General features: G+C 30.6%; 1 protein-coding gene across 1 annotated transcript; it reads right to left on the bottom strand.

Annotated features, from left to right (window-relative positions):
• Nucleotides 1-187: 187 nt before the first annotated feature.
• LOC127737861 (uncharacterized) lies at nt 188-23,725 on the bottom strand. The gene is made up of 7 exons (XM_052248811.1): nt 23,649-23,725; nt 20,375-20,450; nt 15,167-15,264; nt 14,006-14,156; nt 10,796-10,958; nt 9,701-9,750; nt 188-5,032 (listed from the first exon to the last, which is right to left on the bottom strand). The coding sequence occupies exons 1-7, from the start codon at nt 23,705-23,707 to the stop codon at nt 4,877-4,879; spliced, it is 753 nt and encodes a 250-aa protein (XP_052104771.1). The 5' UTR covers nt 23,708-23,725; the 3' UTR covers nt 188-4,876.
• Nucleotides 23,726-23,746: the final 21 nt, after the last annotated feature.

The raw sequence follows: 23,746 nt of genomic DNA, 5'->3' as shown, positions 1-23,746 counted from the left end.
TTCTAGCCACTCATCCCTACAACATATTACAGTTTGTATCCAAGATTGTCAACGCTTGAAATTTCATGAAACTATATTAACTTTACACCTGCTATAAAAATACATTAATGTGGCGTCTCATTGACACTCATACCACATCTTCTTATTTCTATATAACATTTCAAGATCAAAAATAAAAATAAAGTACTAGATTTTCTTTTTTAATGGATATAAAGATAAATTTCTACCAAAACTCTTTATGAGTAATCATAATAAAAAAAAAATATGAAAGTTAGCCTCAAATTGTGTTGAACATCTGATATTTTCTAACATCTTTGTTTTAGAAAAACCTGATAACTTTTATCACATTATTTCTAACAGCCTTTTAGAGAAAAATACAATATGGGTAAATAATTCACAAATCATAACACTTCAAATAAATAAATAACAAAATATAACACTTCAAAGTTAATAACAAAGAAGAGTCAAAAGAGCTAGTATTGCTCACCTGCAACTGTTACTTACTTACTATATAAATAAATGCATCATAGAATAGATACTAGGATTACAATTTTGTACACCACACATGTTTTGTCTGCAAAAAATTCATCAGTGACGCTCAAATAAAAAAAGTTAAAAAGGCCACAAAGTTGAAGAGCATTGAGGACCCAAAATTTCGAAAGGTTTTGCCAAATACAGCTAAGGTAATATATTCCTAGGGTAGAAAATCCTTAGTTTTTCAGTTAATTTATAATTGTGACCATATAAATGATAATTCATTTCGACACAGAAGTACTGGCTACTAGTTGAATCTGAGTGAAATGATGTATGTTCTCATTCTTCAGCAAATTCAGTCAAACAATTTTCAAACTAGTCACCAATGTGGTGATCAAGTCTTGTTTGATTGATAGGTCTAGTTGTTCCACAGAACTGTATCACAATGTAGAAAACTCTTCCAATGGTACATTGAAACGTCCCGGCGTGCACATGAATTTAGGAGAAAAAACAATTTAATCTAAATAAATTAAAAGAACTGGTTAAAAGCATATGAATCTTGTAATTCTTTCTTCAATGACTTGTAATTGAAGATGAAAGTGACAAATTTACTTTTAATCAAATGGTATATTATATATTTGTTTATTCCCCGTCAAAGTCTGAATCTACTGTGAATTCTATTCAGTTTCCTATTGTTAAAAGTAATTCGTTATCTGCTGAGATACGATATCTGATTTGCATTTTTTCGAGCGAAAACGAGACTTTTAGCGATCCTAGATTCCGTCAGCGCCGTCAACATTTACGTTCAGTCTGTGGTTAAAGTTTGTTTGTCAAACTTTCCTGGAATTTTATGAAAGTTAGACAGAAGCTTTTATGACCAAATTTAAGACAGTATTTAGAGCAAAATTTTGAAAATATGTATTTTTATTTTATTGATAAATGGACGTAGTTTTTTTTACAGTTATTATTTAGACACAGGCTAAGGTTAATGTTTTTCAGACATCAATAACATTTTTCAAACTACATGAAATTTTACGAAAGTTTGACACAAGCTTTTTTATGATCAAAAGTCAGTATCCAGAGCATAATGGAAATATATTTTTAATTTTTCCCTATTTTACCGATAAAAGGACTTTGTTGTTTTATAGTTAATAAGAAGATACAGTTTGAGGTTAAAGTTACACATCAATTACTCTGTCAAACCTTCATCTAATTTTATGATAATTTTGCAGAATCTTTTTTATGATTAAGAAATAATGTCTGAAGCAAAATTTTGAAAGTATTTTACTGACTTTTTGCAATTAACAGACGATCTGGTATTAATTTATTTTGACATGATAAATTTGTACACTTGCATAGATTGTTATGAAATTTGGAAATAAGCTAATCTTAAAGATCAAGAAAAAGCACACACAGAAACAGTTTGATTTTTTCTTAAATCCTGTATTTGATTGCATGATAAATGGATTCACTTTTTACAGTCAACATTACACGTTTACACTGACAGCAGCAATCCCAACCAGACACCGGCCGTTCCACGAAACCCTTTTGAATTTTTATATTACACTTGACAATCTTTGATAATCAATTATTTCATGTGATGTGTTCATTAACGGAATTTGCGCATAAAAATGGGAGAAATTCAGATGAAGTCATAATAATTAAGAGAACGACAACATTGAAATGGAGATTTGGTTTTTTACTGTCTCTAAAGTTTTGGATTTTTTTGTCAATTGATTGTTTTACCCCACATCTATTAAACATATTTTACAGCAACTGGTTTGGACATTTTTCTCTAAGACCAATGATTATTATATTCCAATTAAACAAAATAAATAAATTAAACATAAAACTAAACAAACTAGACTCTAAATTATGTTGCTATTGATGAGTTTTTAATGACAAAAATGGTATCTCTTTCTCGATAGCATGTGAACTTACGAGGGCTTTTCCCCATCGAACCCATTACCAGGAGGTCCTCTGTCCTGGACCTGCAGGGGGCCCTCAGGCCCCTCGCCTAGGTTCGGGCGTACACTTAAAAATGGCCTATTTACGCCACTGCATTGGATATAAATTTGACAATCAATCAGAAACATTCCTACCAAACTAGTTCATAAAAGTTAAATCAATTATTTAAGAAATCTGTTTAATACATGTATCTTTTTTGTATTTTTTAAATTTCTATTTAGAGTAATAAACAAGGTATCACTAACCCTGACAATGATGTTGAAACACTGATAACATGATAAAAACAAACAAACAATTTGAGGTGGAAAAAAAAATTGATCAGACAGATGATGGAAGCCAAGCAATGGCAATAGCTCATACTTGTCATAAGGCCAGACAAGTTTAGAAAGACTTCTTAACAAATCTGATTAAATGCATCTCTTGTAAATGCATCTTTACTGGATATAAATGTAAATGCACCTCAAAGCCTGAAAATAGCACTTCATTCTATATAACAAAATAATAAACTACATAAAAGCAATCAACAAAAATAAAATAACAAGGAAAATAATCACGATACATAGAAACAATAAAAATACTATTGACAAACTACGAACATTTCTACCTTAATCAAATAAGCACCGTTAACTGATGCTAGTGACATTCGGCCCAGTGACCGTAGATATTTATTTGTTGACAATTCTTTTTCCAATATACTCCTCTCATTTTTATATATTGCATATGATATCATGGAATACTTTTATTCTGGGATTGTGTATAAGACACAGATATCAGATTCCTCATGGGCTCTGGTAAATTAAGACACTTCAGCAGTAAAAGTGTTTTTATACTGATGAAAATTATAAAACTTGTTTAAGCACTGTAAATGACCTTTTTTTTTTTTTAGATCTTTAGATAATAAATAATTTTGCCTTTAAAATAAAAAGGTGCATATGGAAATTTTAATCAACACCATATTTAACAAAGGGGAATGAGTCATTCAAATAATTTTGATTAATATCAAACCCCAAACAAATCCTTGGTAATTCAACCTATCACACATATATAAATCAATTGCATTCTGTGCATTTTTGTTTCACATGAAGTTTGCTTAAACTACACAATATAAAAAATTATACACAAACAAAAATATTTAGTTTGTATCACTTTTTTAAAGTATGCTTATTTCTTAGTCTCATTGTTTTGTTTTTATAAACTTAATTTGACTTATAAAAAATATTGCAAACAAAAACTTAACAAGCAAATATAACTGACATATAGACTGTAATAAATTACTTCCAATAATTAATATTAGGTTACTTTACAACTTATATAAGATTAACTGTCATATATGTTAGTGCATCGAATATCCATAATAATTATAGAAAGACTCTTTACTCTTACATACCTCAAATTATGTTATAAATATCATGTGTAGGCCTAAAATTGTATTTAAAATTAGGCAGCTTATATATATACAATGTATATATATATGTCAGTGGAAATATATAACTCATATATAAATATGAATCAATCAATTACCAATTACTTTCTTAACATTGATGACACTGGCGATGCAATGTAGGATCTCTTTCAATACACAACTTCTGTCACAACCAGAGGAGAGACAATAATTTATGACTAATATTTCATAAATAGTGAAAACTGAGCAAGAATGTTCTTTATTTAGTCTTTATTTATTGCTAAGATTTTATGGCTGAAGTAAAATAGTACCTTTTGCATATAAACAATGATATATATATAAATATAATAATATAATAAGATGTATATTTCTTTGATTTACTCATGTTAATTAAAAAAATAAATTGAAATTTTAAAGACATATATCTATTGAAAGGAAATCTGAGCCTAATTGAAGTTACTTACAAAAACTTAATTGAATAAAAAACATTTGTGCAGATGTAATATTTGTTCCAACAAATTTGAGTTATACCAAATTCCATAGTCCTGGACACAAACACAAAGCACTTATGATATTATTTTTGGGGAAGAGGGAAATTTTAAAAATTAAGTACATTAGTAACATTTTTACAAGCATCACCATTTTTTTACATCTGCAACAAGATTAATAATAAATTTTGAAATAATAAAAAAGAAATTTTAAATTTTCACAATTCTCCTGATATTTTTTTCAAATCAGAAAACATATTTATAGACATTGAAAGTAATTTCCACACCTACACATTCGTAACCATTTCAGAGTTCTTACTATAATTCATGTTGTTAATAAATACTATAAGTAATATTTAAAAAAAAAACACTTGAACTATGATTTTGAAGACATTATACAATATTATGTCTCATCTTTTTATCAAAGTTAAACACTTATAAAGATGTGCAAAAGACTATTGAGCAGAAGCTATGTAAATTTTGCATTAAAAAAGAGTTATCACAGACATCAAATAATTGCAAAGTTCAACCTTTTATGCCACAATTAATCTTTCTTTTTTTCTGTTACTTTTACTTTTATTATGGGTTCTAATTCCTTCTTTGGCTTATCCTGTTTCTTGTCTTTATTTATCTTTCTATCCTCATCACCATTTTCGCTGTTCTCTTTTTTATCTTCATTGTCTGCATCTTTCTTCTCTTTCTGAAATTTAAACAGAACAAATTTTACATTTTTTACCTATAAGCAAGATCAGGAAATAATTAAGTATCAAAATCAGATTAACCCCTTAGAGTTTATCAAAATTCTGTTACATTTTTTGTACTCCAACAAATATATATTTCATATAAAAATGAATACAATGCAACTAATTCACACTAAAGTGGTCAGAATAGAGACAAACAATAACAATCTGCGGCTCTTTTCACAAAAAATCTTAAAGAGCAAAAATACTCGTAAGTCATACACATTTCAGTATAACTTACGATCAATTTTAATCCTAAGAGTTTTTGTGAAAAGAGTCGGTGGCCTTTAAAGGTTTAAAAGTTTTACGACATTTTTCTGCTATTCAAATAGAAACAAATTTTATGATGGAAGAAAAAAACAAGATTGAATGCCAAGATCTATTTCGTTGAACACTATGCTTACAAAGTGAATACTGGGTATGCTCAGAAAATTTCTTATACAACAGGAGTTTTCTCATTACTCTCTTATAATATGCCTTAGATTATTTCCCTCATTCAACCAACCCTGGCTGATATCCCACAAAAGTATAAACAGTTATCACATGACACATGATTTAATGGTGGATTGAACTTATCCAATTGTCCTGTGATTATAACAAACAAGCAATTCTGTGTTGCAGTTAGAAGGTATTCAAAATAATCTTAAATTTAGTTTAAAGAAAAAAAAGATAGCAACTCTTTCCACAAAGAATCTTACCACTAAAAAAAATACTACATGTAAGTCTTAAACATTTCAGTATAACTTATGATCATCAATTTTAAATGCTAGATTTGTAGTGTAAAAGCTGCAGGTTTCTTGTTCTTCTTAGATCTGACATCAGTGTAATCATAAAACACACTTCAAAATAAAATGTTTGATAACTCATAAAACTTCTTCATTTTGTGTAATAATGTAAATAAGATCTGATTAAAAACATATATGATTTTGGTTGTGGTAATTACAAGTATTCTTAGGCCAGAACAAAAGGTGTTAATGATGATATTTTACAGTAGATGCTATGTGATGGTTCACAATTACACTTTATGCAAGTCATGCTTAAGGTTGCACTTTGTAAATACAGCTGTTTCACAAACCACGCCTCTTTTGGGGAGATATATAATATTCATAGATAATTTGTTTTGTTTACATACTGCACTACAAAAGTCTAAAAGTCTGAAAAGACCAGTTTTTGTCTTAATTTGCATGAACTTTTACTCGACATTCTCCAAAAGTATGAATTGTGTCTTAATTTTTCTTGACAAATTCTCATTTATATTAAATTTGTATGAAATTTACTCGACATATTCTCGACATTCTGAATATGGTCTTAAAATTTCTTGACAAATTCTTGACATTTGAATACTGTCTTGAAATTTCTCGACATATTCTCAACATTCTTATTTTTTCTCAGTATGGCTTGACATATTCTGAACATTTTGAATCGTGTCTTAAATTTACTTGACAGTTCTGAGTTTTACAAATCATGACCAATATTCATGATATAACTTTAATCTTTATTTTTCTTTATATGATATACTGTTGTTTCAAGTTACACTTCTTTACAACAAAAATAAAAGTTGGGCATGTAAAATAATTGAAAATTTGGGTATATAAATATTTTTACAAATGCAAATATGGCTATGAAATCTTAAGTATAAAATAATTCAAATGTGGGTGTGTTGATATAAAACAATTTCAATGTGGGTTTTTAAATAATCACAAATTTTGATTCCTAAATCTTATAAATTAAATGATTCAAACCAATCATACTGTAGACATATTTCATAAAAAAAATTTCATTCTACATTCATAATATTCAATGTTGATATGGTAAATAATTATTATACCAAAATGTGGTTTATATAAATAGCAAATTATGATGATATACAAATCATTCATTTAACAGAAGAAAAATTTGTGTAATGTCATCTGTTGGAACATATTAAGTTAAGGATGTTCCCCATAAAATTAAGGTATTCCACACCCCAGAGTACACGCAACTGTCAAATAGAAGTTATTGCTTTACCTGTAATCAGCCATACAACTTATCAGTTGACTGACCATGCAACTACATTTTAAAAAGTTTGTTGATAGATGAAAATGAAAATCATCATTTTGATGAAAAAAAATTGAATTGAAATGGATTTTCTTCATCAAAATTATGAAGTTAATTATTTTAACATAAAAACAAATTGAATAATTCCCAAAGATTAAAAGAAAATTATTATCTACTCCAGGAATAATAAAAAAAATGTATTTATAATGGGTCCCATGATCCCATCAATGATTTCTATAGAAATCATCGGTCTTATGAAATGGTTCTCAAACAGACATGCATAATATAGATCTAAACATTTTTTTTTCAGAAAGGAGTTATCACAAATATTTATTTTTGATAAAAAATTATAAAATTCAACACTCAAATTTGAATAAAAAATGTTTTTGGGTTGTTCTAAAAAATGAATAAGGTTTTTGAATCAAGATGGGAACAAATTCTTTGACCTAAACGAAAGCCCCCCCCCCCCCCCCCCCCCCCCCCCCCCCTCTTTTTTTAGCCACACACACCCAAAAGATGAATTGTGGGGTCCAAAAGAGATACAAGACACCTATTTTAGCAAAGCAAATTTGACTGGCAGTTTTGCGAACGGCAAAAATCTAAATGCTGTTTGTCAATACCTTCGACTTATATTCCAAGTGAAAACAATTACTTAAATGTTTAATAAAAATAAATCAAAATTAAACTACATGGGGGATTATTCAGGGTATTCCAACTTAGTTGCACCAAAAGGGTATCTTACTATACCAAATTAATCCTTGATTCTTCAAAGTTTAGTTTAGCCATAATAAAAAGGAGTATACAACAGCAATAGAATGTCATAAACAGTGCAGAATAAGTCTGTTCACATTTCAGGCGAATTTTATACTGTTGAGATAGTGTCAAGACATATTTAAGACTGTCAAGAATGTGTCGAGACATATTCAGACATTATTTAGAATGTCAAGAATATGTCAAGACAGATCGAGACAAATTTAAGACAGTCAAGAATTGGTCGAGACTAATCCAGACTCTTATCAGATGATACAGGAAGTGTCGAGAAATTTTAAGACAATGTTCATACTGTCAAGACACTTGTCAAGAAAAATCAAGAACCTTATTAGACAAATTCATACTATGTCAAGAATTTTTAAAAATTATTCAGACAAATTAAGAATGTCGAGTAAAAATTCTTGCAAATTCAGACAAAAACTGGTCTTTTCAGACTTTTTGACTTTTGTAGTGCTGGTTCCCAGATATGATCTCTATGTTTCATCTCATAGAGACATAACTTGGGAATGTTACCAGTATAAACAAGCATTCTGAGAGTATTGCATGGCAGTACATAGCTATATATAGTCCCCTACCGGGTAAAAAATCATTATACTGGAACAAAATGCTAACTTGTTCTATAACTTGTCATGGTGTAAACAAAAAGAAAATATCAAGTCAATATCTTCAAGCATGATTAAAAACAGTGTGGAAAACTGATTATATGAGTTAAATTTTCAAGTCCAAGGACCATAACTCTGCACAAAAATAGCCAAAGCAAAAATTTGAACTTGATCTGTAACTTGTCATGATAAAACTATATACCAATTATCAATCAATATCTTCAAGCATGATGAAAACAAAAGTGTGGAAAACATAAGATATGATTGATAGTTCTCTAAAATTAGATATGATGTAATACAGTGTATATCTATTTTCAAATTATAATCAAATATAATTAACAGTTTCAAATATTTTTTCATTCATTTGTCACAAACTAATATAGATTTGTAACTTATCTATAAAATGTCAACAATTTTTATCTGTACACAATGAAATTTAATAAAATATATACATTAATAAAAACAGATTATTATCTAATTAAAGGATTTCACTTCATAATCTTTTTTTTATATATAAATAGCATTCAGAAAATTAGTTTATGCAAAATAACAAACAAACCTGCCAAAAAATTCTACAAACAATTTACCAAAGAATGTCTTTAAAAAATGAGTTATCTCCCTTTGTACAGAAATATGGTTTAACATAGTACTCTAACATTGGATAACTCTGGACTCAATTTTCAGACCAGAACAAAATTTGAACTTGATCTATAACTTGTCATGATAAAACTATATACCAAATATCAAATCAATATCTTCAAGAACGAAGAACAAAAGTGTGGAAAACTGATTTGCCGGACTGACGGATGGACAGACTGACGGAGTGCAAACCTAAAGTCCCCTTCGACTTCATCGGTAGGGGACTAATAAATAGCGGCTGCCTTGAATTCTGAGGAAGACCCAAAGTGAAGGGAGGGGTAGTACAGAATTTAGTATAAGTTTAAACACTTTACACTCTTACAAGTTCGGGCATATAAATGTTGAAAATATGCAGCACAGCTCTATATTTTGACCTTTGAAAAAAATAGTAGTGCATATGAGCTTTCCATTCTAGGATATAATTTTTTACGAAACTGCATAGTAAAAGTGGTACAGTTTTACCTGTAAAAGGGGTTCCTATGGGAAATTGCATTGTCTATATTTACAGAAATGCAACCTTAAAGTGTACATGAAAAATGTGCATTCACATATTAAAGCAAATAACCATTTTACCCTTACTGGAATTTCTTGCAATCTTTTTGATTTTGAAGCATCACCTGTCTGGAGACCTGAAATTACAAATTTGTTTTCTGAGAAAAAAAAATCTTTTAAAAAATCAATTTGATTTTAATCATTTAGAATTATGCATACTTCCTTTTCAGCAAATATGTAAATTCTATGCTATTGAGTATCTTTTTAAGTTTTATAAATTTATTAAGAGGGGTAATGTGATGTGATTTTGTTTCACTAGAACATACTTCTTGTACACATTTATATTTCATTGAGTGAATGCAATATATTGTTTACCTCTAAATATACTATCGGATCCATCTATTATTGTAATTGTTGATTATTGTACAAAAATGTAAGATTTATTAATGGAATTTTAAGATATGCTGCATCAACATATTTGTTTCTAATCTAAAATGGAAATTCTAATACCTTTAGTTACCTCGGGGTACCCAAATAGAACCTATTTGGATAGTTTTTTTTACACCTACCACGTGTAGGTTTATTTAGGAAACGGACAAAAGTTTCCATTCTGATTTTTTGGAGATGTATCCTTATTTAGTATATAATTCCACAAATTTAATTTTGAATTCATACTTTATCAAAGGATAAAGGGTTTGAACCAACCTACAAACGACCCAAGATTCTGTAATGAGGAGTACCTAAATTGCAATCTGATCATGCTTAACTTCAGATCTGTAAAAATTAATAACTGATGTTTTGTTTTAATCCTCCACATCTTTAGAACAATTTGACAAAAGTGCCTGCTTGCCATGCATTTTGTAAGAAATGATGCCGGTGAAATATTCTAATTGCATTTTTTAAAAACTTTTTGTGTCACAAAGATGTTTCCATAGATTTTACTTTTTCAACTGGATATTTCATCTGTTGATATACATGATATATATGTGACAGTTTTGTGTATATTTAAATATATTTTGCTATGTTGAAAGATCTGCATAGTGGCATAACACTATTAAAATACAAATAAGAAAACTTGTCAGATATCTGCTGCAATATTGAAAAACTTTAAACATTATTTATTTTCAAGTATATGTTTAAGGCTATACATTAATAAAACGTTTTTGTATCTATTATTTTTACCTTCTTTGATATAATAATTTACATAATCCTGAGACTTGAGAACAGCACCAACATGACGTGTATAATTTTGCACTTTTCCAGTTTCCGGTATGTCATCTATTTTACCATGGTAACTAGGTCTATATCTGTGTATTACCTGTAGTTTGTCTATTGGAAGAGTTTCCTATAATGATACATGTATATCAACATTAAACAACAATATCAACATTAAACAACAATATCAAAAACCTTCATTTAGAGATTTGAAACTTTCTCTGCACAAATAAAAGGGTGATTTCCTGAAAGATTTCCCTACAACAAAAGTGAAACCCATTAATCTAGGAGTCAATTTAACATACAATTTCAAAGAGAAAAAAATAGGTTGAACTGTTTTAATGAATGTCTCCCCTTCATCTGTAAAAGTCACTTCAGTAAAAAAAGACCTAACAAACACATTCAAGTGAAAAAAATGCTAAAAGAGTTAAAAAAAATCATCATTAAAAGGTATTTTAAACTCCTACAAGGATCATTTAAATATTTCTGCCAAATTGACTTACTTGTAGATTTTTTGATTGGGTCATTCTTACTGCCTAAATTTCTCTCTATCTGTTATTGTTTTCAAGATTAATAACCAAAAACTGTGAAATTTGCAAAAAAATGACATTTTAGGGGCAAAAACTCCAAAGTGGTTTTCCAATTTTTCTGAAATATTCTGCAAAAGATAGATCAGTTTTAACCATTGCAGATTTGCTTTAACTGCTTTAGTTTTTGAGATACAAACCAAAAACAGCATTTGATCCCTATGTTCTATTTTTTGGCAACAGCTAGGGCCATGTTTGTTGATGGATCAAATCCCCGGATACCATTTTTAAATAATACCATAAGGAACGTTCAGATAAAGTTTGGTGCTATTTGACCAAGCAGTTTCAGAGAAGAAGATTTAAAAAACTAGAGGCTCTAAAGAGCCTGTGTCGCTCACCTTGGTCTATGTGCATATTAAACAAAGGACACAGATGGATTCATGACAAAATTGTGTTTTGGTGATGGTGATGTGTTTGTAGATCTTACTTTACTGAACATTCTTGCTCCTTACTACTATCTCTATCTATAATGAACTTGGCCCGGTAATTACAGTGGAAAATACTTTGTAAAAATTTACAAAAATTTACAAAATTTATGAAAATTGTAAAAAATTGACTATAAAGGGCAATAACTCCTTAAGGGGTCAATTGACAATTTTGGTCATGTTGCCTTATTTGTAGATCTAACTTTGCTGTACATTATTGCTGTTTACAGTTTATCTCTATCTATAATAATATTCAAGATAATAACCAAAAGCTGCAAAATTTTCTTAAAATTACCAATTCAGGGGCAGCAACCCAACAACGTGTTGCCTGATTGGTCTGAAAATTTCAGGGCAGATAGATCTTGACCTAATGAACAATTTTATTCTCATCAGATTTGCTCTAAATGCTTTGGTTTCAGAGATATGAGCCAAAAACTGCATTTTACCCTATGTACTATTTTTTAGCCATGTCAGCCATCTTGGTTCGCGAGCAGGGTCATCGGACACATTTTTTAAACTAGATACCCTAATGATGATTGTGGACAAGTTTGGTTAAATTTGTCTTAGTAGTTTCAGAGGAGAAGATTTTTGTAAAAAATTACAAAAATTTACGAAAAATGGTTAAAAATTGTCTATAAAGGGCAATAACTCCTTAAGGGGTCAACTGACCATTTTGGTCATGTTGACTTATTTGTAGATCTTACTTTGCTGAACATTATTGCTGTTTACAGTTTATCTCTATCTATAATAATATTCAAGATAATAACCAAAAACGGCAAAATTTCCTTAAAATTACCAATTCAGGGGCAGCAACCCAACAACGGGTTGCCGGATTGGTCTGAAAATTTCAGGGCAGATAGATCTTGACCTAATGAACAATTTTATTTTCATCAGATTTGCTCTAAATGCTTTGGTTTCAGAGATATGAGCCAAAAACTGCATTTTACCCTATGTACTATTTTTTAGCCATGTCGGCCATCTTGGTTTGCGGGCGGGGTCATCGGACACATTTTTTAAACTAGATACTCTAATGATGATTGTGGACAAGTTTGGTTAAATTTGTCCTAGTAGTTTCAGAGGAGAAGATTTTTGTAAAAGATTACAAAAATTTACGAAAAATGGTTAAAAATTGACTATAAAGGGCAATAACTCCTTAAGGGGTCAACTGACCATTTTGGTCATGTTGACTTATTTGTAGATCTTACTTTGCTGAACATTATTGCTGTTTACAGTTCATCTCTATCTATAATAATATTCAAGATAATAACCAAAAACGGCAAAATTTCCTTAAAATTACCAATTCAGGGGCTGCAACCCAACAACGGGTTGTCCGATTCATCTGAAAATTCCAGGGCAGATAGATCTTGACCTGATAAACAATTTTACCCCATGTCAGATTTGCTCTAAATGCTTTGGTTTCAGAGATATATGCCAAAATCTACATTTTACCCCTATGTTCTATTTTTAGCCATGGCGGCCATCTTGGTTGGTTGGCCGGGTCACCGGACACATTTTTTAAACTAGATACCCCAATGATGATTGTGGCCAAGTTTGGTCAAATTTGGCCCAGTAGTTTCAGAGGAGAAGATTTTTGTAAAAGTTTACGGACGACGGACGCAGGACGCAAAGTGATGAGAAAAGCTCACTTGACCTTTCAGGTCAGGTGAGCTAAAAAAGTTTATAACAACAGACTGGCTAACAACGAAGACAGACGCCAAGTGATAGCAAAAGCCCACATGGCCTCAGGTGAGCTAATAAAATCAATTATTTTACCTTGTCAAAAGTAAAGTTCATTGCTTTTGTGTCAAATATCAAAAGCCTATATCAAAGGAGAAAAGGAGTTATGTTCTAGACACGAGATCTATCTGGCAATAATGTATCAAATTTTAGGAAAAAAGTTTGTACTGGGTGTGGAGAAAGGAGCTTTAAAAAAATTTTTGATATAAGTTTTGAGACTATACGTACATTCTATTCAAATGTTGGGATTTTTATTTTATAATAGTTTGGCATGTATAACAGTTAAAGGAATTGTTTTTCAGATTTTCTGTTAGACTTTCTGTGCAAGAGTTGTATGCTATGACATAGTCCATTTACTCCTTAACCTTAAATTGAGAACCAATTCATTATTCTACATGACTATTGCAAGAAAGTATTTAAATACTTACAAATACTTTAGTGGCATTGGTAGCTAGTCTGTCCACTTCTTTGTATAGCACCATACGTCTGCTTGTATGAAGGATTTTAGGATTGATACATTTTGATTTATCCTCATTTTGGCTCCCTTCCCCCTTCTCATTGTTGTCTTCTTCAAAAGAACTAAAATTCACAACATAAAAAAAAGTTTACAGAAAATTAATGTTGCTTGCATGCCACTCTTAGCCATGATTTTTTTAATTTTTTGTAAACTTGTTATACATGTATGCTTAATTGTCTCACAATTTGTTTGATTGTTTGTCTGTTTGTTGCCGTTATATGCAATTTTCACGAACCTTGGCTATATGATTGTGACCAGTTTTTATGGGTTAAGTAAACCAGAGTACTCTCAAAGAACCACTAACTTTAATGGCAGGAAAACAGATAATCCTTGTCAATAAAGATCTGAGTCAAACTCACATTGCCACAACAGGGTTCAAACTCACAACCTCAGAGCTGACCATCTGTTGATCACTGTAGATGTGAGCATTAATGCTGATATATGTACATGTACATACCACTAAAATGTGATATACATATGTTACCTTTCACAATCTCAAATGTCGTTTTTGAATAAACAAATAAAAAAGTAACAAAGCAATTATTTGTAAACAGTGATTTTATGCCTTGTCAGTAGGCAAAGCCATTCAGCATGCTGTTATGACTACTTAATTTTTGTTATTTCCATATCTATGTTGCTATTCAAACTCTTAAGAAATTCCAGTTCTGTATTTTTATGAAATTGAAAAAAGATTTGGCACAAGGTAAAATTTGATTAGAATGTATAAATATCATCATAGTATTTTACTAAATGATATCAAGTTTGACCTATGATATTATCAAGGAAGGCTTAACACAATTATATTTGGATAAAAAAATCTAATTGATACAATAAACAGATTACCAGTTGCTTTAGTATTTAGTGTAAAATTTTAGCTGGTTGACAGTATATGAACATTTTTGGCTCATACTGAGTACACAAACATAAACATTATAATATTCCTTTCACCTTTCCTCTTAAAATGACATAAATTAGATTTTTTTTTCATACTGAATACTGCATACTACCTTAAATTAAGACAGTAAGGTTGTTGGGCTCCAGGTCGTGAATTCTATAAAATTGTAATACTTACTTCCCTTTCCCTTTGGTCTTTTTCTTTTTAGGATATCTTGGACTATCTCTGTCCCAAACATCATAATCTAGTACTCTGTACATAAAATCATATCTATACTGAAAAAGAAAATGTTAATCTTTGAGCTCAAACAGAGTAAGAAATTATTATATTACACCATTATAATGAAACTACAGGCTTCGGAGTGAGTAAGCCTGTCTGAATTTATGCCGTTTATCTGGAGGAATCCCTTCAGTTGCAAATAAGTACCAAGCTGACAAAAAGTTATTTCATACAGACATTCTTAAAAGGACAGAGAACTATTTCTTGCCAAGGATCTTACAGAAACCTTTGTACTATCTTCAATATCAAGAGGTCAAGAATCTCATAAACATTGATAAAAGACATTTTTCTGCCCATTTTTTGCAGGATTTGTTCAGATACCCCAGTTGCAGCAATGTTGCATGTAGATTGGCACTATAGTAACAATGTGTAAGTATCCTACAAAGAACATTCAAGTCATATTTGGTTTCACTTTGTCTAATGTAGTTCCCAAGTAAAGAGATCTACATATTAGCAGCGAGTTCCAATGTAAAATTTGTAGCCATAAAAGTTATATAAGTACACCAGTATGACAAGTAATAACACTTCAAGTACCTCACAAATATTTGTTTTGATCACATTTGTATTTATTAAGCGATGCTGTTCACAGATGATTTTCTTAATATTTACAGTAAATTCAAGTATTCACTTTTGGTGGCAGTATTGGTTAGAAACATCAAAGTCTCCTCCTAATTCAATATCACAATAAGAATATAAATTGCTGTAATTCGTTTTAATTGGTTCAAAAGAGATTTTTCTGCATTTTCCCAAAGGTTTTAAGTTTAATCTCTACTTATGTATCAAAAGCTGTAAGAAACTTCTCTGTTGTATTTGATTTCAACTGGTGTATAGCGTTTATAAGAAAGAAGATTTTTCCACATACTTTAATCTGTAGGATACTGACATAATCAGGAACCTTGTAGGTAGTTGTTTAAACTTATAACTATGTGGTGTTTGTTATTTTGTGATTTTAGTAGTGATGGCAGATTTTTGAAACTTTAGTCACTGTCATATGATATTATTATAAACAAGATTTTCAGCTTTGGGCCAATTTAGAACCTGATAAAAACTAATACATCTATTTCTTTGTTAAAGACCAACAGTATGCTGAAACTCTATATGTCTTCTGATATTTTGTGTTACCGTGTTGTTGTCTTACATTACAAGAGTTTCTGATGGTAATCACCATTTTAAGCAATTGTCCATAAAAAAATTTGGTCAAAAAAAATTTGTAATATATATAAGATCATTTACACTGAAATAATAAAGAAGAGAGTTCCAATGTCCCCCACGTCGCACATTTTTCATTCATCCAAGGGCAATTACTAAAAAAAACTTTTTTTCTGTTCTTTAAATTTTTTTACAAATATCTTAGAGAAATTAAGGCACGAGAGCAAATACAATGCATTTCCAATATGATTAATATTTCCAAGGGGCATATCTCTTAAAAAATATTAGATTGGCTCTGATTTTCTACGTATCCGAGACATTGCTGATATAAACCTTTGATATAAATTTGATAAAAAAGAATTGTACACATGAGAGCACTAACAATGCAATTTTCCATATAAATAATATTTCCAAGGAGCATAACTCTTTTAAAAACAATTGGTCCACACTGTTTTTCGAACTTGTCTGAGACATTGCTGATATAAACCTATGATATAGGTTTCATAAAAATCTGGCAAGAATTGTACACATGAGAGCACTAACAATGAAATTTTCCATATAATTGTATGTACGTAAATTCCTCCAATATGCGAAGCACTCTTCAAGAGCTGAGAGGGTACAGTGGAATCTGTGTACACTCCCTATAAGGATTAATGGAGATGTGTCACTAACTTATATACAACTCACCACCACCGACAATCCCCAACCCAATGCCAAGGGAGTGTTAGGACACTGGTATTATGGTGGAGGAAGCAGAGGTACTCGGTGAGAACCACCGGGCTTCTCGGTGGAAACAGACAAAACGAAAAAGATATCTATAGATTAATCTCCAGGTCAATGCCAGGGGCCACTTTGAGCAACCGGGGCCCTCAAAGTACTCATTCTAGTTTAAACTCCGGTGCATGGGTACCAGAGATGTGTGTTAGAGGGTGAAAATCACCTTACTAATATGTTCAGAAATTTCCAGTGCCCCGAGTCAGGATCTAACCCGGGACCTTCAGCACTGTAGCCATTGGTCTTAACCACTAGCCACGAACCCACACTAATTACACATAAAATATTTCCAAGAGGCATAACTTTTTATAATCCGCACTGATTTCGAATTTGTCTGAGACATTGCTGATATAAACGGTTTAACAGTCAGGGATATAACTCTATAGGGTTATTACAGAAAAATAACATACATTTGTTATTGTGGACTAAAAAGTCGAAGAACTGTTATAACATATGTATGTTACATGTTTCATAGGGACAATATACATCATTAGTTTAGTTAAAATGTATACAAGTTCTATTGATATTACTATTGTCTTTATGTATACTCAACTATAGAAAGATATAACAGTTCACAGTTTACCAATTATGCATACTACACCTATGTTATTACAGAAAAAAATGCCCGTAATAACTAAAGGGTGTTATCACAGCTTCTCTACATCACTCCAAAGCATTTGACCAGACATACATCATGCTTAATTACAATGTATTTTAATTTATTGTAAGAAATAATGACCAGAGCATGTAATGAGGTTCTGCGCAAGCTTCCCAGTAATTCCCAAGTGTCTCATATAATAAGTTACATTCCTTTAATAACTAAGCCTTGTTATTACAGCTAAGTTGATCCCTTAAAAGCCTCATCTCATTGATTTACCATGGTTAATCAAAAATGTATTAATTTAATTAAAACATTAGTTATCAAGGCTATGTATTTAGTTTCTGCGCAACGTGTCAAGAGTTCCCTAGAGCCCACTATAGATTAAAATATTTTTGATATATTTTACTAATAACAAACATATGTTATTACAGATTTAGAAAATTTCAGGAATATAGAGTAGACAACTCATGAAAGTATCTGTAATAACACATGTAAGTTATTTTCTGTAATAACCCTATAGAGTTATATCCCTGACTATTTAACCTATGATATAAGTTTCATAAAAATCTGGCAAGAATTAAAATTGAGAATGGAAATGCCAGGGAATGTGTCAAAGGACAACAACCTGACCAAAGAGCAGAAAACAGCCCAAGTCCACCAATGGGTCTTCAACACCCTGCACCCGGAGTCGGGCTTCAGCTGGCCCCTAAACAAAAATGTGTATAAGTTCAGTTAAAATAGATGTCACACTAAACTCCTAAACATATAAATGAACTAAAATTAAAAATACATACACAACAAACAAAGGCCAGAGGTTCCTAATTGTACACATGAGAGTGCTAACAATGAAATTTTCCATATAATTAATATTTCTAAGGGGCAGAAGTCTTTTAAAATAAGTTGATTGGCACTGATTTTCGAACTTGTGCAAAACATTGCTGATATAAACCTATGATATAAGTTTTGGAAAATCTGACAGGGATTGCACACGTGAGATTGCTAACAAGACCGGACAGACGCCCAGTATTTTTATGTCGCCCGCAATGCGACGTGCAAGGTTAAAATAAAGTGGATGAAAGCAACTATAGGCAACTGTACAGCCTTCAACAATGAGAAAACCCCATACTGTATAGTCAGCTATAAAAGGCCCTGACATGAAAAAAAGAAACAATTCAATTTAGAAAACTATCGGCCTCATTTAAAACAAAACAAATATGACAGACATGAATCAAAGGCAAGATTGTACTGTAGGCTCCTAACTTGGGACAGGCACATAAAAATGTGGTGGGGTTCATCATCATATTACTTATTTTTCCCTTGGTTTCTCAACCATTTACCAACTTAGTTCAAAATATGTCACTTCATGGGTACAAAAAATATGAAAAAAAATAATTAAAATTTTCAGCTTAACATTCTGCTACATTAAGCAATCAGTAATCAATCAATCCAAAGCCAAGAAATCATTCAAATGTCTCTAGTGTTTCAGCGCTGATCAAGTACCTAAACTCTTGGCACCGCAAACTGTTCATATATATCACTTTATATCAAACGATCACCTTATATATATCTATATTCTATAAATAATGGATTAAATGTATAAACCATGGAAAATTACCAATCAATATCATGGATTAAAAATTTAAGGGAATGAAGAGTGCAAACAATATCAATGTTTTTACTTAAGTTCAAGAAGTAATATTAATAATGAATATATATATATAGACAATAACTGTTTAGTGTCTTTAAATATCAGCTGTATTTGTACGAGGCTAAGAAACAGGTGTAATGTGAGCTGTAGCGAGCTATTACTCCTGTTTCGAGCCGAGTACAAATACAGCTGATATTTAAAGACACTAAACAGTTATTGTCTTTATCCTGCAATTAAATTTGTACATTTTTCCCATCCAAATTGTTGAATTTGTTTTTGAAAGAAATCGACATAATTTAAACGCAGACCGCAATGAAGATCCCAAATTGAACTGTAAACAGTAATTTGACATAATCGTTCGCTCGCAACAGAAGCAGGATACCAGGAGACTATATACGTCTAGTATATGTATATCGCTTCGTGTGATCTGTACACCTTTATCAGTATAGTAGAAAGGTCGATTGCAGGATAAATTCGGTTATCGTACAGATATTTGGACGATATAATCTCTGAAAACAATCAATAAGTTATCAAAATAAATTTATACATCTCAACTTATTCCAACATTATCTAACTAAAGTAAATCCAATTTGATAGTAACTAGAATTTCTCATGGTGATCCAAATAGTAACATTAATGATACACAGAATTTCTTTTCCTTTCTTATTTAAACAAGTGTTATTCAAATCAACATCCGAAATCATTTATCAGACTCAAAGTATGGTATTTACTCATTGTCGAAGGCTGTATGGTGACCTATAGTTGTTCACTTCTACATCATTTGGTCTCTGGTGGAGAGTTGTCTCTTATTCTAATATCAGTTATGTATTTTTTATTTATGATATCTCAAATTTTCCATTAACAATATTAATGATTTTAAGGCCCTAAATTTACTTTGTTAGTACCGGTAATATGCAAGTTTTTTAATACTAACCATTTTATGGGTTGTTCGAACAGATCCATCTGGGTCAAATCCATTTTCTCTCTTCTCGCGATTTGCATAGAGTTCTCTGAAGAAAAAAAATTTTAAGAATCTGAGTATTGACTGTATTCCTTATAAGGTATATAAATTTCTAATTAAAGAGCTCATTAACTCCATGAACAAAAGAATTAGGTGCTCCTCTTATTCCTACAATAAATAATATAAATTTGCCATGGCCTCGAGTAAACTCAGATTTTTTTATGAATTCTTAAATGTTTCAATTAAAATATAATTGTATAAATAGATATAAGAAGATGTGGTATGAGTGCCAATGAGACAACTCTCCATCCAAGTCAAAATTTATTAAAGTAAACCATTATAGGTCAAAGTACGGTCTTAAACACAGAGCCTTGGCCAGTCAGGGGACTTACTTAAATGAGTGATTTTCTAAATCACTGATACAAGTAACATTATGTCCATAAAGGTTGGAAGTAAGAGTTGTCTTTCTTTAATAATCACCTATCTAAGTAGTACAAATTAATCACTAGACTAAGTGATTTAATTTTATTGTAGCTTTAAATATAGAATACTAATGATCCAGGGACTAATTATGTTGCTAAAATTATCAGAACCAACATCTGTGTTGATATGATGACCGGGTCATGTCAGGTGATGACCTTGTACTAAATCTAGGATAATGACATAAAAATTACTTGTTTAAGTATCATACCTCAATTTCCTTCCAAAAAATCACTTCTTTAAGTATCATTATTTTAATAACCCCCACTAATTTCAACACCCCCGAACAGTGAAATTTTGATCGCGAACAGTAGAATTTTATTACATAATCTATAAGATGAAACCTTGAATTTTACAGGAAAAATACTCCCACTGCTGGGAAAAATCTGTTAAGAAAGTATTAGTTCATTATGTAAAGCCACTTTTATAGCATTTTTTCAACTAAAATAGAATTTGCAGGTAAATGATTGCATCAAAGGCATAAAACCTTGCTGCTTAAAAGAAGCAAAAAGTTCATTTTTTTTCAATTTTACTAATGAAAAGATATTATCTAAACCTATGCGTTTAAAATTTTGGTAAAACTACAAAATCACAATTTGTGACAAAACTTCGAATTTGCTACTTAAATAAGTGATTTAAAAATCACTTATTTCAATAAGTCCCCTGACTGTTGGCTCACACCGAACAGCAAGCTATAAAGGGCCCCAAAAATTACTAGTGTAAAACCATTCAAACGGGAAAACCAACGGTCTAATCTATATAAAAAACGAGAAACACTTATAAAACTTACTTACACAATTTTGCAAACTGTCAACACTACCAATTAATTAAAGAGAAAAATAATGGTGTGTCATGATCTGACACAAAGTTAATGGGAAATAAATGTGGATAGTGTCCACATGTGGACACAGATGATGCCCCCACTTGCATATCATATAGTTATAAAGGGACATAACTGAAGAACGGTAAAAGTGACGCTACCCAAATTTGAACTTGATCTGAGTTTTGTGGTAATAAGCATTGTGTGTAAGTCTCATAACATTTGGTTGAGGCTAACTTAAGTAGAGAACAGAAACTAAAAATTCATCAATTTTTCTATTTGTAAACACGCATAACTCTAGAACGGTTGTGTATAAGTTTTATAACATTTGGTAGAGACAAACTAAAGTTAGAGAACGGAAATGAAAAATTCAGTAATTTTTATGTTTATAAAGGGACATAACTCAAGAATGGTAAAAGTGTCGCCACCAAATTTCGTACTTAATCTGTATTATGTAGTAATAAGCATTGTGTATAAGTTTCATAACATTTGGTTGAGGCAAACTAAAGTTAGAAAATGGAAACACAAAATTTGTACTTCATCTTAGTTTTGTGGTAATGAATATTGTGTATAGGTTTCATGTTTGGTTGGGGCAAACTTAAGTTACAGAATGGAAACCAAAAAATTTTGTAATCTTTCGTTTTATAAAGGGGCATAACTCAATAATGGTTAAAGTGACACTACCCAAATTCAACTTGATCTGTGTTTTATCAGTGGAAGCCAAAATTAAACATTGCATTGTATAAATTTAAAGCATTGATTGTAGTTGATTCAACTATAATCATGGACAAAGGAAGATAACTCCAATTTAAAAAATTACTTGATATTTAGAAGAAAATAAAAATTTTGCAATTTTTCCATTTATAAAGGGGCATAACTCTAGAACGGTTAAAGTGACGCCACCAAAATACAAACTTGATCTGTGTTTTATGGTAATAAGCATTGTGTATAAGTTTCATAACATTTGGTTGAGGCAAACTTAAGTTAGAGAACAGAAACTAAAACTTTTTGCAATTTTTCCATTTATAAAGGGCATAACTCTAGAACGGTTAAAGTGATGCCACCAAAATACAAACTTGATCTGTGTTTTATGGTAATAAGTATGGTGTATAAGTTTCATAATGTTTGGTTGAGGCAAACTCAAGTTAGAGAACGGAAACCAATTTTGGGACGTACGTACGTACAGACAGACAAGGGTAAAACTTAAGCGTAGCGGAGGGGGCATAAAAAGCAATATTTGTTATCACAGCAGTTGAAAGATCAAAGTCATTAGAAAAATTGATGGTTACTGTTCACAGTTGATGAACGTCAGTATTAAATGTTTTAGTACAATTTGCATACACAATAGTCTTGATAATTTACTCTTAATAAAACCATAATCAATATACAGGTAATTAAATGCTTTATACTGCATAAACATCTGTACTCATTTAGGGTGATTTGAATATAAATTATTTACATTAAAAAGGTTATGAAACCTTAATATATTAGTATTTAAAATATTTTAATAAATGTCTATACTCTAGTGAAAATTATATATATGCATTAAAGGCACTCTTTGATTTCTTTTATTCAGAAAATCCATTAATATCTATGTTCCCATTGTGTGGAACTGTTAAAAAACAGGAAAATGTTCATGGCTAAAATTATTGGATCATTTACAAAACAAATGTTAAAAAAATGAAATGGAAGTATTTGTCTGAAGATAAACGCTATATAGATATATATATGATTGTATAATTTCTGAATTATGTGTTATTACATAAAATTCTAATGACAGTACTTTTAATTGAGGATAACTGGTCCTTGATCATTATAAATAGATCTCTCTTTTCATTAAATTATTAATAACTAAATGTAAAATATAAACACATGACACATCATTTAATAGTAACTAGTACAGCTCTATTGGCCAAGTTCATAACTGTTTATATTTTCATAAATTACAATTTCTTAGTTACTAAGTCGCTGACATCTTTTATATCTTTCTTTGTCAGACGTGCCATGATTTGCTGGTTGTGGAGGACAAGTAAATAAAATGACGA

Source organism: Mytilus californianus, unplaced genomic scaffold, assembly GCF_021869535.1.
Source record: "Mytilus californianus isolate M0D057914Y unplaced genomic scaffold, xbMytCali1.0.p SCAF_4, whole genome shotgun sequence".
Taxonomy (NCBI): domain Eukaryota; kingdom Metazoa; phylum Mollusca; class Bivalvia; order Mytilida; family Mytilidae; genus Mytilus; species Mytilus californianus.
The sequence above is the reverse complement of the archived record's forward strand: the minus strand, read 5'-3'. Positions and strand labels throughout refer to the sequence as shown.

What these genes read in the sequence shown, in the direction of transcription:
- LOC127737861 (XM_052248811.1), bottom strand. Translation starts at nt 23,707, where the DNA reads ATGGCACGTCTGACAAAGAAAGATATAAAAGATGTCAGCGACTTAGTA. An exon ending in TTCGAACAACCCATAAAATG is followed by an intron (nt 15,265 to 20,374) that starts GTTAGTATTAAA and finishes TTTCTTTTTCAG; the next exon opens with TATAGATATGATTTTATGTA. An exon ending in AAAGATTGCAAGAAATTCCA is followed by an intron (nt 5,033 to 9,700) that starts GTAAGGGTAAAA and finishes TTTAAATTTCAG; the next exon opens with AAAGAGAAGAAAGATGCAGA.